This window comes from Poecilia formosa, unplaced genomic scaffold (genome assembly GCF_000485575.1).
Source record: "Poecilia formosa unplaced genomic scaffold, Poecilia_formosa-5.1.2 Scaffold683, whole genome shotgun sequence".
In the NCBI taxonomy this organism is placed as follows: domain Eukaryota; kingdom Metazoa; phylum Chordata; class Actinopteri; order Cyprinodontiformes; family Poeciliidae; genus Poecilia; species Poecilia formosa.
The window spans coordinates 92621-107256 of record NW_006800622.1 but is presented as its reverse complement, the minus strand read 5'-3'; the positions used below and the strand labels follow the sequence as shown (position 1 = coordinate 107256).

Below are 14636 nucleotides of genomic sequence, written 5' to 3'. Positions count from 1 at the left end.
GGTTCATATATATTGTCTTCATAAGTAAAATGCTGTACTTAATGAAGTTTATCTGAAATTTTTTTCTGATCTTTGACTCCAAATCCCAGATGAATTGAAAGACTTCATGGATGCAGAGCAGGACCAGAAAGAGCGAAAAAGTTTAAACCATCTCTTCAGTAGAACAGAACCAACGTCTTTTTGGTTCAGGACCCCAAAAAAAAAAACTGCTGTTGGAACAGTTTTAAGTAATTTATCCTACAGTGAGGGGGAATAGAAAGTGCACACTAGAGTGAAATCTGATAATTTACTTATGGCAAGCCACTGCTACATATAATACCTGAAAGATATTATTTTAATAACCAAACGTTTGAATCAAACTTAAGCAAATAGCAAAAAATAAATAAATAAAAAAAAGGTTTTTACTACTATGTATTTGTAAATTGTGTCTATAGAATATTTTCTAACCTCAATCACCAACAAAATAATTAAATTAGTTTTATTTGTGTAATTCATAAAATTTTTATGCCGTTCCAGTGTTTCCTTTTTCTAAGGCTGCACCTGTTCTGACCACAACAGGAGGTTTAGATCATCTACTGAATTCATATTAAACAAACAAGCAAGCTATTTACAACTGAAATGACATTATTTTAAAGAAGATTATGTTTTAACGGTGGGCTTAATTGAAAATGGGGCCTCAAGTACATATTAGAGCCCCAAATAATCTTGGGTTGGCTCTGATTACAAAATATTTTATCTTTCATTTCATGCCTATTTCAATAAATGTATTGCATTTTGTTGTGCTTTTTTATTGTAATGTACTTCTATTTAAATTTCTGCTTTAACTTATTTCGTTTCATTAATTTTTTAATTTTACCGGAAGCTCTACGTTTTCGTCACAGGAAGCTGAGCTGTCAGTTTTGTTTTGGCAGCTGCTTGTCACGTGATGCGTTGTCGTCAGCGGTAGAGCAGCAACATGGCGGAGCTGCTAAAGGTAGGAAAACATTAAGGAAAACATGAGTTTCAACAGCTGTTCCGAGACCGGAGTTTGATCTAGAATCGGGTCGAGCACCGTGGGGGTTCTCCGGGCTTCTCCTTCGCTCTCTGACCGCGGAGTTAGCTGCCGAGGTATCCGCAGCAGGGGAGGCAGCACCGGGGAGGACGGTTAGGGAGACCGTAACAGTCTGTGCTACACTCCAAACCGGTTTTCCTCCAGTCTGGTCCGGTTCTCCGGGTGTCGGACACACGGAGGATTCGGTGGGACGACGGGATGTTCTTCAGACTGACGCCCAGAAAAACAGCGGCTGTCCCGGCTTCAGGCCAAGTTCCCTCCCCCGGTTCTGCTAGCAAAGTTCCCAGAAATACAACAGATGGAGCAGTCAGTCTGTTACACCCGTTTAAAATGACATAAATGCGATTTTAAAGTCAGGAAAAACTCTGGTTTATGCCATAAATCAGTGTTTGCGCCGTTTTCCCCCGTAGAAAACGGACCTGCGTGGTTTTTTAAATCTGATCTGGGTTCTGTGGCTCCTGATTGGATCTGAGTTTTCAGGTGACCGTCCTGTCTCTCAGTTGCTGAACTTTTCCTTCTGCAGGTGATATTTGATCACGAAGGGATTTTCCTCCATCCGACCCCAGATGAAGGAAGCCCGGATCAAGATTTGCTGGTTTCGGGATCCCTTCGTATCATAGAGAAGGTGAAACTAAAAAAAATTCCCCTGGTCTTTTTCCACACAGAGGTATCTGTGTGGACGCTTTTGATTGGTTTTTGGTCACAACCTCTGTCTTCTTTGATTTTAGTTTGCTCAGAAAAAAAGATTAAATCTTTTAACATTTGCTGTAGGGATTCAAATTAGTTCTAATCGACTAACTATTAATGTCCGCTTAGGTGACTTTATTTTTGTAGTTCGGCCGCCGTCCAGCAGATGGCGCCGCAGGTTATCCTTAAGCGGAGCCAGTTGATTGAGGGATAAAGATGGTGAAGTCATCCGAGATCGGGAAAGAGAAAGATCCAAATGGAGTCCACTGTGGGATGCAAAATGCACTTTCTGCGGTTCTGTTTTAAAATACAAACACCTGACAATCTTCTTATTCAAGTATCTTGAGCAACAAGCAGTCAGAAACTTATATTGAGAGGGGAAAAAACAAAGGGAGTACAGAATGACATGAAAGCCATGCAGCACAATAAATGCATAATAATGTTAAAAAAAAACAAAATATGCACTAAACAGCTGGTAATACTGTAACTGGGTCTTAATCATTAACATTTGGATGTATGTTTGCAGCCATCTAAATCCAAAAACCAATATTTTTCCAAAAATATATGTTATTTCTAGCAAAATATAGACAGAACAATTACAAAAAAAATCTCTTACAACTTAGATAAAAACAAAAATGTACTTAACCTGATCTTACAAATTCAAAAATAGGACAAAAATATTATTTCAAAAACCACCAGTCGTCCAGTCTCACCTAAGTATATTCCAACTGCAAAAAGAAAAACTAGATTGACAGAACTTATAATATACAAAAATGGCCACAAGACAAACAGGTCATACTATCACAACATTCTTTGTCTCAATAATTTTCACAGAGTTTAAGAGAAGTGATATTCCTTTTACATACTCAATCAATAATTGTTATTTTTACAGGAATGGAAACCTGGAACTCATTACATTCATCTGTTATAAATTAAACAAATGCTAGAGCTTTTAAAAGATCCCTGCTTTATTATTTTTATTAGAACGGTGAAAATGTGCTATGTTTCTAATATAACTTTATTTTATTATAAGTGTTATAATTGTGCATTGATGAGTTGTGCTATGTTTATAACATGTTTAGCATTGTAAGTGTGCATTGTGTTTGTAAGTGTTTAGCTGTTTTTGTAACAGTTTTTTATGATGTGGACTCCAGGAATTGTAGCCATTATTATGGAAACGGCTAATGAGGATCCAAATAATGATCCCTAGCCAGCTGATGAGTCTGCTGCTTCTTCTACCTGCAGGATGCAGAGATTCTGGTGGAATATCGCCCTCTGGAGGACAGCGTGGACCCATCCAACATGCTGTGCGCTGGACAGGTTCGTCTCTTCTCGCTCTGTGACCTCAGTGACCTTTAGAGTGCCGTGACTTCAGGGGACGTTCAGGTGTGTCGTGTTTCTCCTCAGGACTCCAGCTCAGTGGTGGAGTGGGCCCAGTGTCCCGGAGAGAAGTCCCAGACCCGGCAGCTGCTGGAGACGCAGCAGAGCTACGAGACCGAGTGGGACATGGTGAACGCCGTCTCCTTCAAGAAGAAGAACTACACCAACGGAGAGAGTGAGTCTGGAGACTTCTTGTCAGCTGACTGATGGAGGAAATGCGGCACAGTGCAGTTGGAATTAGAGCTGGGCATTTATCTTGAACATTTTCTGAGCAAAAAATTAGATTTATTGTCGTCTCGATAAATGTAAATTTATAACGTTAAATCAGAGGTGTCCAAAGTGCCGCTCAGGGATCATTTGTGGCCCTTGAGCTGATTTTATGTGGCCCCTGAGTGTAGCTCAAGAATAATTCAAATTTTCCTGTCCAGCAGATAAAAAGTTCTGATGGAAACTTTATCTGTAGTCAGGGTAAAATTATTACCAACATAATTTTCTTACAAATCAAAATGTTATACATGAGACATAGTATTTTGTCTTTTTTGAACAAAGCTTTAATAATGACTAGAACCACGTTCATCCAGAGATTTTTACTGAGAAGATGACTTTGATGCACCTAAATCAGCTTTTATTTAATTTAGCGTTGGCTAAACATTGGGGAAAAAATCGACCCAAATCCTGTTACTATAGCCGAGAGTAAATTTGCTAACTCAAGCCAAAAAAAAAAATTAAAAACTTAATGCCTTTCTTTTAATGCATCAAGTGTCTTGGTGAAGCCGAGAATATTTTTCAAGAACAATATTTGTGTTGGTGGTGCTGTGATTGATGGGTCTTGCAGTTGCAGTCACACAGTTACCTAAAAAATCAGTATTAAGCTGCCCACCTCTTCATCCAGTGATTAGAAAAGCTGCTGAGTCATGAAATCATGTCAGTTTTCCAATGACATAAAAAAAACAAAAATAAAAAAAACAATAAAGCTTTGAAATATTTTCAAGCAAACAGGAGTTGAGTTTGTTTTCAGGCTTTCAAAGAGTTAAAGTGAAATCTGTGTGTGTGTGTGTGTGTGTGTGTGTGTGTGTGTGTGTGTGTGTGTGTGTGTGTGTGTGTGTGTGTGTGTGTGTGTGTGTATCTTTAAATAAATCATTCTGCGGTGTGTTTTCTAAGCCCTGCGTCTCGTCTGTCAGGCTCTTTGAATCACAGCCATGAGCGGAGCCGCTGGGCTTTTTCTGTGAACATCAGCGACCTCAAGTCCATCACAGTGAAGGAGGAAGGTTGGACCTTTCTCATCCTGCAGCTGAAGGACTCCTCCAGCTCCGTCCCGGCGCTGCACTTCCACCAGGGCGGCAGCAGAGAGTTCCTGGACAGCCTGCGGAGGTTCGCTCTGCTGACAAAGTAAGTAGCAGCAGGGTTCAGGTTCTTACAGCAACAGAACCATCCAGGGATTGAAGGGGAGTGAGGCTTGTTTTACAGATAGAGTGAAGATAATTTTACTTCAAACTCAGCTGTTTTACAGCAGCAGATTCAATGGGATGAGGTATTTAATTATTAGAAACTTTGAAAATTAATACAAACACAACTAATGGGTCTGTTTCAGATAAACCTGGTTTCTTTAGAGTTTCATTGAGGGGCAGTATTATGTGTTTTCCAGGCACATAGTGCCATTTTAATTATTAAAACGCATATAAAATGTGCTTTAATAATTTTATATTTTAATAAGTAGTATATCTGTTCACACAAATGAACTTCCTGTTGCCATGTTTAATTCCTAACAGGAAGTTGTTTTTATTTTTTATAGAAGTGAAAGTATAACGAGCTTCTGCTTCTACCTACACTTTTTTTCCGTCTGCACTTTGTGTCTTTGCCATTGACGGAACTTTAAATTTAAATCTTATTTATCTATTTATGTACTAGATTTGTCTTGTTTTTTATTTTTATTTTTTTGTTTAGGATTGTGTGTTTTTTGTTGTTGTTGTTTTTTTTTTTTCATTTTTTGACTTGTGTGCAGAAAAGTTAAAAATAGCTCAAATAAATAAATAAATAAGTAATATCATTGGCTGACAGGTTTCAGCTTAGTGCTACACTGCCCCCTATGGGTTTGGCATGTTTAAAACAATGCTTATTGGGGTATTTGTGTTTGTCTATATGGATAAAAACTTTTCTGAAACTGATCCCATGTGAAGGATTTTGTGTTTTTTGTTTTAACAGTGTGGCAGAGATATTCCTTTTTATAAAGACCTGGTTACATGTTTACAAGAACTAGGAAAGGCTAGTCACTAACTTGCAGCAATACGTCATACTCAGCAAGCACATGGTGACAGTGGAAAGGAATGATTCTGATAGAAACCTTCTGGCCTTCCTGGGTTGTTAAAAGATGATCTGGTCCATTCAGACTGTCTGACACACAGAGTGTCAAACACATCGAAACACTTGGCAAAATTTCCAGTATCGACATGGATCTCTATGCAGAACCTCTTTGCCTTCCTGTTTGCAGATTTTACTCTCTGATAATTGATCCGTCTGATTCTGATTCAGACCGGCTGAAGTTTGGAGGCTTTCTGCTGGTTTTCAGAAACAGATGGACTGTGTGCGCGTCTGGAGAATCGCGTCATTTATATGTTAATTTCTGCGATGATGAAACGTTCCGAGGCGGAGATGAAGTCAGATTACGGCAGGAGACTCTCTGCAGCTGATAACTCTTATTAAAGTTCTTATCTGCAGCTCAGTGAAAGGCAGGATCAGTGCCGGATGTTTGGATTCAGATCTGTGACGGAGTGACGCTCTGCCTACGCTCTTACACACACACACACACACACACACACACACACACACACACACACACACACACACACACACACACACACACACACACGCGCCTGACGTAGGGTCTGTGTGTGTTTCAGGAGTCCTGAGGATGAAACTCGTCTGCTGGTCAGTACTCCAAACAAAGCTCTGTCCCAGTCCTTTGAGAACCTGCTGGACGACAACAACTTTGGCCTCATTCACGTAAGAAAACACACACACACACACACACACACACACACACACAAATCCTCTTCACAGTCATCGTTCCTCGCGGTCATGTTTTTCAAGCGTTTTCACTTTTCCTACAGAGTGATTGATCGCTCTGATCAGGTTGTTATCGATCTCTTAGGATTAGTTTAGTTTGTTTTGTGTCAATAGGTAACTTCTCATTGGAACAGACATAAGTCACTTGTGGGGAACCACAAGGTTCAATCCTGGAAACCCTCAATTTTTAATATCTATATTAGTATCTACCGGTATATATTTTATATCAATGTTCCCATTAGCTCAGGTTAAAACAAGAAATAAGATGAGCTTCCACAGCGATGGATGCCGATATATCAGCCCCGATTTCCTTACTTTTGGGAGATTGGTAATCGGCTGATTCTTACATGTGAAGCCGATCTTATCTATAATATTATGACTTAATTCTTGCAATATTCTGACGTTATTCTTGTAATATCACAGCTTTATGCCTGTAGTATTATGGCTTTATTCTCGTAATTTTATTTATTTTTATCTTAGCCTGGCCCTAATACTCCATTGAACAAAACAATCAAAACACTGATTCCCTTTAAACCCAGGCTAAAAACCCATTTGTTCAGAGTTGCTTTTGATTAATAATAACTGGTACATTGATCAACATATTTCACGCGTAGCTGCTTGATGATTTTGTCAGACTGTAATGTTTATTGCTTGTTTCATAACTGGTTGTGTTTTCATGATGCAAAGCTCTGAACTGCCTTGTTGCTGAAATGTTCTGTACATATAACCCTGACTTTACTTTTCCTCCTGCAGAAGTTTAAGCGCGACCCTTATGTGGCGACGCTGGGCGGCTTCTCCAAAGTCACCAACTACATCTACGACGCCCTGCGGGGGACAGAGGAGCAGCAGCAGCGCCCCCCGGAGGAGGTGGCCGACCTGCTGGGGGAAGTCATCCCAGGTCTGGAGATCAACCAGCAGGAGGAGCCGGGCTTCGAGGTCATCACCAGGGTAAGGAGCCGACCTCCAGCTCATCAGCTGATGCCTCCTCCTCCAAAGTGATGACATCATCACCTCTGACCTGACAGATCGACCTGGGCACGAGGCCGCAGGTGAGCCGGGTGGAGCCGGTGTCGGCAGACTACTGGAGTAAACACCAGGACCCCGAGGGGAGGATAGAGAACGAGGCCGCGCTCAGACAGAGGATCTTTAAGGGGGCAAGTCTCCGTTACATCCACAACAAGACGATTGATTTATTAAATTATTACGGTTTCACCCCAACTGGAGGCAGACTGATAACAGTTTTGTCTGAAAATTAGGACTGCAACTAAGTTTAATCTTAGTGCTTTATTATCCTATTGATTAATTGCTTATTGTATTGAATAGTCTGTTATTCTACCAATTAATCTATTGATCTATTGATAAATCGAATTTTTAAAAATTGGCACATTCTGCAGATTCTTTATTTAACCACTTGTGTTTTTTATAGAACATTAGAAATACATTAAAATATGTAAAATAATTCCATTCATTTTTAACTTTCATAGCATTCTTTTAGTGAATGTTTGGTCATTTGTAGCAAAGAATGAATCTGCAGCTAAAAAATATTTCTAACATCCACATGTGAAAAGTTCAAAACTTTCTGCTCGACGCGTCTCCAGGAACATCTGAACTACGTTTCCCACAATGCATCCTGTTCAGGCAGAAACATGAGGCCACTGACTGCACCCTGTTAATAAAACCTGTGAATTAAATGTAAACAGATTCTGAAAGTGAAAGAGAGAGTCATGTGACCAGAGAGTGTGACCCTACTGACCATGTGACCCTACTGACCATGTGACCCTACTGACCATGTGATGCTGTGTGTGTGTGTGTTGACCTGCAGGGTCTGTGTCACGCCGTGAGGAGGGAAGCCTGGAAGTTCCTGTTGGGGTATTATCCGTGGACGAGCACGTTGGAGGAGAGGAAGTCTCTGCAGAAGACCAAAACGTACAACGAACACAAGCAGACACAGCATTAAGAGTTCTTTACTAAATTAAAGTTTAGTTGTCTTTGAGAGGAAAATCTTGCATTAATATTATGCCATGAATATATTAGTTGAAAACTGTCTCAAAAACAATGTTATCGTTCATCGCAATATTTACTGGGACAATTTATCGTCCAATATAATTAGTTATGGTAATAAGCCTGAGGGTGGATGTTTGTGTTTCCCAGAGATGAATACTTCAGGATGAAGCTGCAGTGGAAATCCATCAGTGAGGAGCAGGAGAGGAGAAACTCCAGGCTGAGAGACTACAAGAGCCTGATCGGTGAGGAAGAGGAGGACTCTGCAGTCTTCATCACTTAGATCATCATAAATGTAATGCGTCACTTTAAGGCCGCATGTAGGAATCAATCTGCATCAAAACACCTGAGGGGGGCGCCAGAGAGCTCACTGCTCAGTGTCCAAATTTTTTAACTGGTTTAAAAAAATAGATTTCTGGGTCAAGAAAATAAAAGAAAAAACTAAAATCAAATAAATAAAGTTGTTTTGTTGTAGGAAAGAGATGTTATTCACCATAGATTAAAAAATTTAGAAATGATTTTACATGTTTACTATATTCAGAGAAAGAAAATGTAATCAAATTTATTCTTAGTTTGAAGAACAAGATTTGATCACTTTATTTTAAGATGCTTGTTAAATTTAATTTACTAAATTAGATTAAAGCTGATTTGGGTGAATCAAAGTCGCCTTTTCAGTAAAGTTTCAGAATAAACTTGGCTCTACTTATTATAAAAGCTTTGTCATTATAAAATACTTTGTGTTGTACTTAACACTTTCCACTGTAAGAAGATTATGCTGGTAATAATTTTACCCTGATTACAAATTTTAAAAAAGTGTCAGTCTGCATCAATTGCAGTTGGGAGCCACACAAAATCAGTTCAAGGGCCACAAATGGCCCCCGGGCCGCACTTTGAACACCGCTGCTCTAAATTATGACCAAATGTTTAGCTGAAGCTTTGATCCTGCTCTTTTCACCTTCATATAGTTATTTTGAATTGCAGTCATTTATGTCGCCTTTCTTCTTGCTGATCTGTCCGGTTCCACTAAGTTTTTGTTTCTCCTCCTCTGATGGAGATGGGAGCAGAAATGCTGTGTGAAACCAGATGGAGGTCAGACGTTGAAGCTAGTGTTAGACCTCCATGTTTGTTTTCTTTCTGCTGCAGAGAAAGACGTGAACCGAACAGACCGAACGAACCGCTTCTACGAAGGTCTGAACAACCCGGGCCTGACTCTGCTGCACGACATCCTGATGACCTACTGCATGTACGACTTCGACCTGGGTGAGAGCTTCATGCCGCTCACTGGTTCTCCTGTGTTCTCGTACCTTCATTAAAAGTTGGCAGGAAGATGATTGAGGCTCATTGGGGGTTAAAAAATGTGATGATAATCATCCTTAAAGGGGCAGTATCATGTAAAATCAACTCTTTTGAGCTTTACATCATGTTATAACGTTATTCCTGCATGATGAACATCCTGGAGTGTTGCTTTGATTCTTCCATGCATGTTTGAGAAATCCTTTAATCTCCATGGCAACCATTCAGCTGTGCAGAACGCCTCGGTGGACCTAGCCCCGCCTTCGAGGTGGCCTTGTTTGTTATAGAATTGCACTTTGAATGTTAGGTGAAGCATACAGCAAACTGTTCTGACTGCTCTGTGTCTTCAGAACCGACCGGGTTCTGTTTCTCCCTCTGGGTTTTTGACTGACCCTCCGTGTTTCTCCAGGTTACGTTCAGGGGATGAGCGACCTGCTGTCGCCGATCCTGTTCGTCATGGAGAACGAGGTCGATGCATTCTGGTGTTTCGTCTCCTTCATGGACCAGATGGTGAGAAACCAACCAGAACCAGAACCATCCACGTTTGATGGTCCATTAAAATTTGACATGTTGGGTTTGTTTTTGCTGCAGCACCAGAACTTTGAGGAGCAGATGCAGGGCATGAAGACGCAGCTGATCCAGCTCAGCACGCTGCTCAGGCTGCTGGACCTGGCGTTCTGGAACTACCTCGGTACGGAGCGGCCGGTCTGTTCGGGTCAGGTCGGGTCGCGCTCTGGTCACGGTCCCGTGTTGGACCCGTGTCTCTGACGTGTCTCTGTGTGTTTCAGAGTCCCAGGAGTCCGGGTATCTGTACTTCTGCTTCCGCTGGCTGCTGATCCGCTTCAAGAGGGAGCTGATCTTCAGCGATGTCCTGCGGCTCTGGGAGGTCAGTCTGGAGGTTGGATCCGATGAGGGTTCTTCTAGCCGGTTTACTGCAGACTTCAGAACCAATAACATCATTTATGCTGCGTTCACACAGCAGCCAAATGAGACCCAAATCCGACTTTTTCACTGCAGTCTGATTGGCCCAATTTAAATCTTTTCAGCCCCCCAAAAATATGATCTGTGTCTCTATGGAAGTGACTTCTGTAGCTTTTTTTGTAAAGTAAAAAATATTTAACTTTTCAAACTGATATCCCTGAGATTTTTTTTCCTATTTGGGATGGCCTTAACACACCGTCGTACAATCTGTAAATTTAGCAGCAATACAGTTGAATATCATGTGAAATTGTAGTGTACTTCTTTTGGCTTTGTATTTGTGAGGTAAGAGCCAGTTCTGCTTCCTGTATGTGGTTCTGGTTCCTGATGACGTCGTGTCTGTTCATCCTCAGGTCATGTGGACCGAGCTGCCCTGCCAGAACTTCCACCTGCTGGTCTGCTGTGCCATCCTGGACTCTGAGAAGCAGAAGATCATGGAGGAGAACTACGGCTTCAACGAGATCCTGAAGGTAACGCAGAGCCGATTAGCTTCAGCCGATTAGCTCGATCAGGTTCTTGTGATGACGGATCAGATCAATGGCGCCTATCGATCGGGTTTCTTCTGTTGCAGCACATCAACGAGCTCTCCATGAAGCTCAACATCGAGGAGATCCTGCAGAAAGCCGAGGGCATCTACCTTCAGATCCGCAGCTGCAAGGTGGGTGTTCGGTTTTCACCGCCTCGGTGTGAACCTGGTCACCACGGTAACGTGACTCCCACTCAGCTCCACTTGTTTACTGAGGCTGTTTCTACTAACTATCAGTTCTGTACTGAGATGAGGGATACAAGTTACTGATAAATGATTAATCTAGACTTCATTGAGCTCATCTGTCTATTAATTAATTGATAAACAATTTCCTTAAAAACTTGAGTTTTCTCTAGTATGAACATAGTTTTTCATAATATGCTTGATTTTAAAAAATAAAACAATGTGGAGCTTAAGCAGCTTGTCGAGGGTTTATATTTCAAAATAGAATCGCATTAAGTGAATTGTTCATCACCCACCAGACTCTGAACCGTTTGCCTTTCCGGGATTGCGCTGCCATCTTTGGCAATGGCTTCGCTCAGCGGCGCCCTCTTGTGGAACGTGGCTAAACTGCAACACTGAATGAAAGTCTATGGGGACGTTATTAGTTAATCGATTGGAACTAATTTTAAAATAATTGACCATAATATCAACAATTAACTAAGAGATTCCCAAACCTTTTGATGCCAGGGAAAACGTTTTATGTTGTGACTTAATTAATCTCTTTCATTTCTTTTCACACTAGTTTAGCTTGAGGAGCAACGCAGCTGGATAAATTTAACTGGCAGCTGGTCAGAAAGATTAGCGTGGCACCTAACATTTCAATAACTTATTTTAACAAATGTCTTATAATGATGTTTGAAAAACATATTACAGATTTTTTGTATTAAAAAAACTTAAAATTTATGATTTGAAAATGTATTAGATTCATGTTTTTTATTCTATTTTTCTAATCTTCCTTCTAACTTTCTGAGGCTGTACTTTGAAAAAGACTGGATTTATTCTTAGCATCCCTAACTGAGACGGATGTTGGAGACTCAGATGGTCCAGTTTAAATCTCCTGGTGTGGATTTAACCAGAACCAGGACCCGGTTCTGATTCTGATCCGCTCCTCCTCTGCAGGACCTGCCTCACTCCATCAGCTCCATCCTGGGCTTCGACACACAGCACCGGGTCTCCAGCCAGGCGGACTCCGGGTCTCGGCCCGTCCAGCAGCAGGACGCCTGTTCTAACGGACACTGCAGAGACAACAGACCCCAGAACAGCTGCAGAGGGGTTTTCACGTCGTAGTTAACGCACAAACTGACTGTAGGTCAGCAGGGGGCGCCGTGTGGCCCCCAGGAGCAACGGAAGGGTGTACAAAGGATCGCAGATTATTCAGAATCTTATTTTTCTAACTTCTTGTATCGTCTCTTTGCTCCTGATATTTTTAAAATCCTGACCTGCAGGACAGACAGGAGCAGGTGGGGACTCCCCTGGACTCTCACACGTGTGCCACATGCGTGTGCATTTGTTTCCTGAGTCAGAGCTCGCCTGCAGATCAGACGCTGCCTCAGAATCTGTCCTTCTTGCCGACAGCAGCTAATCAGTATTTTATTATCGACGCATCAGCCGATTATTGATTTGTTTGTTTTTTATTTGTAAGGTGCAAATGCACAAAGTGACGTCCTTAAACTGCTCAGTCTGTCCCAAACTGAAGCGCATTATTTTCTTTCATTAAAAAGCTGCCAATGAAGGTTTTGGTCTCTGCGTATGAACGTCTTCGTCCTCATCTTCCTCAGATCGCTCCGTTCCAAATGTTTCTGCAGCTGCTGGAGGAAGACATTAAGGGTTTCAATTAGGTTCATCATCTGCTTAATGATCAATAAAGTCATCATGATTTACATAAAATGACTCTTCACACTCACCTAAGCCTCCCTTATTAAAGCTACTAAAGAGTATTGAAGTTGATTATTTGTTCAATCCATTTCTCTTTTTTCTGTTTCCGTTATAATTTCTGCTTCCAAAGTCTGTTGAAAAGTCTGTTTAGTGTGAAAAAACTCACACTAAAAACACCAAAAAAGGCATCACACTCTGTAATATTGGGCTTTATCTTTTGGTAAAAGTACAATGCATGATATTTTTTAAAAACTTACCTTCAAACCCCTTAAAACTTTTTACATTTGAACATTAATAACTACATTAAACTCATTACTTCTGGAGATAAAAAATTCAACCTTAAACTTGTTGCATTGAAACATAAATCAATAAGGAATTTCCATTTTAAATCACAGTATGATAAAAATCCAAATTAAAGTCATATCACATAATGATGAAATTCCACCTTTAACTTTTTACATTTGGATGTAAAAATTAACACCTTAAACTCACTGCATCAGATTTTTTAAGTCATTAAACTCGTTACATCTCAATACATGAAACTAAAACCATAAAATATCTGAAGTTAAAATTTCCTTTCCAATGGTAATACTGCTGTTATGGTGGAATTCAACTATATTTTCTCATTATTTTTTTTATTTGATTAATTGTCAGAATAACCATTTACAACAGCCCTAAAACTATTTGATTATATATATATATATATATATATATATATATATTGTTTTTTAAACCTTTTCTGTACTTTTTTTTTCTAAAACTATCAGTTTGAAAACTTAAAAAAAATTCTTCAGTTTTACTCCCCTGGACTCTCAGTTTTAATAAAATATGTATTTCAATTGCCAGTACAATAAGCTCAGTTGATTATTAAAGTAGTTTAAAAAGGTGGTACCAAATAAAACCCAGCAGATTGTATGGAGTCGTTACTTACAGCATTCACTCCATCTGACCAGCAGGGGGCGACAGCAAATTGCTCGTGTTGAGTTGTTGACTTTACAGCAGTTCCTCATACAGAACATGCATATAGCGACAGTGGAGAGGAAGAACTCCCCTCTACCAGGAACAAACCTCCAGTAGAACCAGAACCGGGCTCAGTACCAGCAGCCATCTGCCACGAGCTACTGGAGGTGAGAGAAGACAGAGCAGAGACACAACAAGTCAACTGATCCAGAAAACTTTCCATGTCAGCCAATGCACGTCCTCCACAAAGAAACCACAGCCAATCAGGACACCAGACCAAGTGTAGAGAAGGGAACTGATTCTGGCTTTGTTTTTTTCCCCTCTGCCACCTTATCGTGGTTTGAGTGTCCCAGTGATCCTAGGAGCCATCAGAGGCTTCATGTCTCTATTTGGGTCGGGTTTGCCAGGCAAACGGGTCCAAGGTGAGGGATCGGACCAAGAGCAGCCCAAAGATCGTTTAGAAGTATAAACGGTGTTCCTGTTTAGAGACGGTGATATAAACAGGGTTCCCGCTTACATCCAGAGCTATAGACAGAAGTCAGTGATGTCAACTCACTTAAAGCTGCTATTTTATTTGACATGCATGTTTTACAGCTCATATTTTCTTTTTACTTTTAATTGATATTAACTCTACAGCGCAGTGCTTTAAACTTTTACAAATCAAACGAAGTCTTAAATATTGTTTTTAAACTGAAGAAGACATATCAAGTATTAAGATACTTTCAATTAAAGACATAGAAGTGTCATCCAATAATTCTCAGCATCCTGATCACTTTCACAGCTGATTAGCCGCAGTGAAAAGTTAATTGTAATTAAGTC

At 40.5% G+C, this 14636-nt stretch overlaps 1 protein-coding gene and 1 long non-coding RNA gene across 2 annotated transcripts; one reads left to right on the top strand and one right to left on the bottom strand.

Moving 5' to 3' along the window:
* The first annotated feature begins 955 nt into the window (after positions 1 to 955).
* tbc1d15 (TBC1 domain family, member 15) lies at positions 956 to 12714 on the top strand. The gene is made up of 17 exons (XM_007542358.2): positions 956 to 973; positions 1575 to 1676; positions 2984 to 3058; positions 3146 to 3293; positions 4300 to 4507; positions 6016 to 6118; positions 6935 to 7129; positions 7207 to 7335; positions 8004 to 8107; positions 8333 to 8427; positions 9326 to 9442; positions 9885 to 9985; positions 10067 to 10166; positions 10264 to 10361; positions 10807 to 10923; positions 11025 to 11111; positions 12102 to 12714. Exons 1-17 carry the CDS (start codon positions 956 to 958, stop codon positions 12267 to 12269), a joined length of 1965 nt encoding a protein of 654 aa, XP_007542420.1. The 3' UTR covers positions 12270 to 12714.
* On the bottom strand, positions 12537 to 14358 carry LOC107834602 (uncharacterized). Its single transcript, XR_001660406.1, has 2 exons — positions 13789 to 14358; positions 12537 to 12790 (listed from the first exon to the last, which is right to left on the bottom strand). It is a non-coding gene; the product is annotated as an uncharacterized LOC107834602 (long non-coding RNA).
* Between the last annotated feature and the right edge of the window lie 278 nt (positions 14359 to 14636).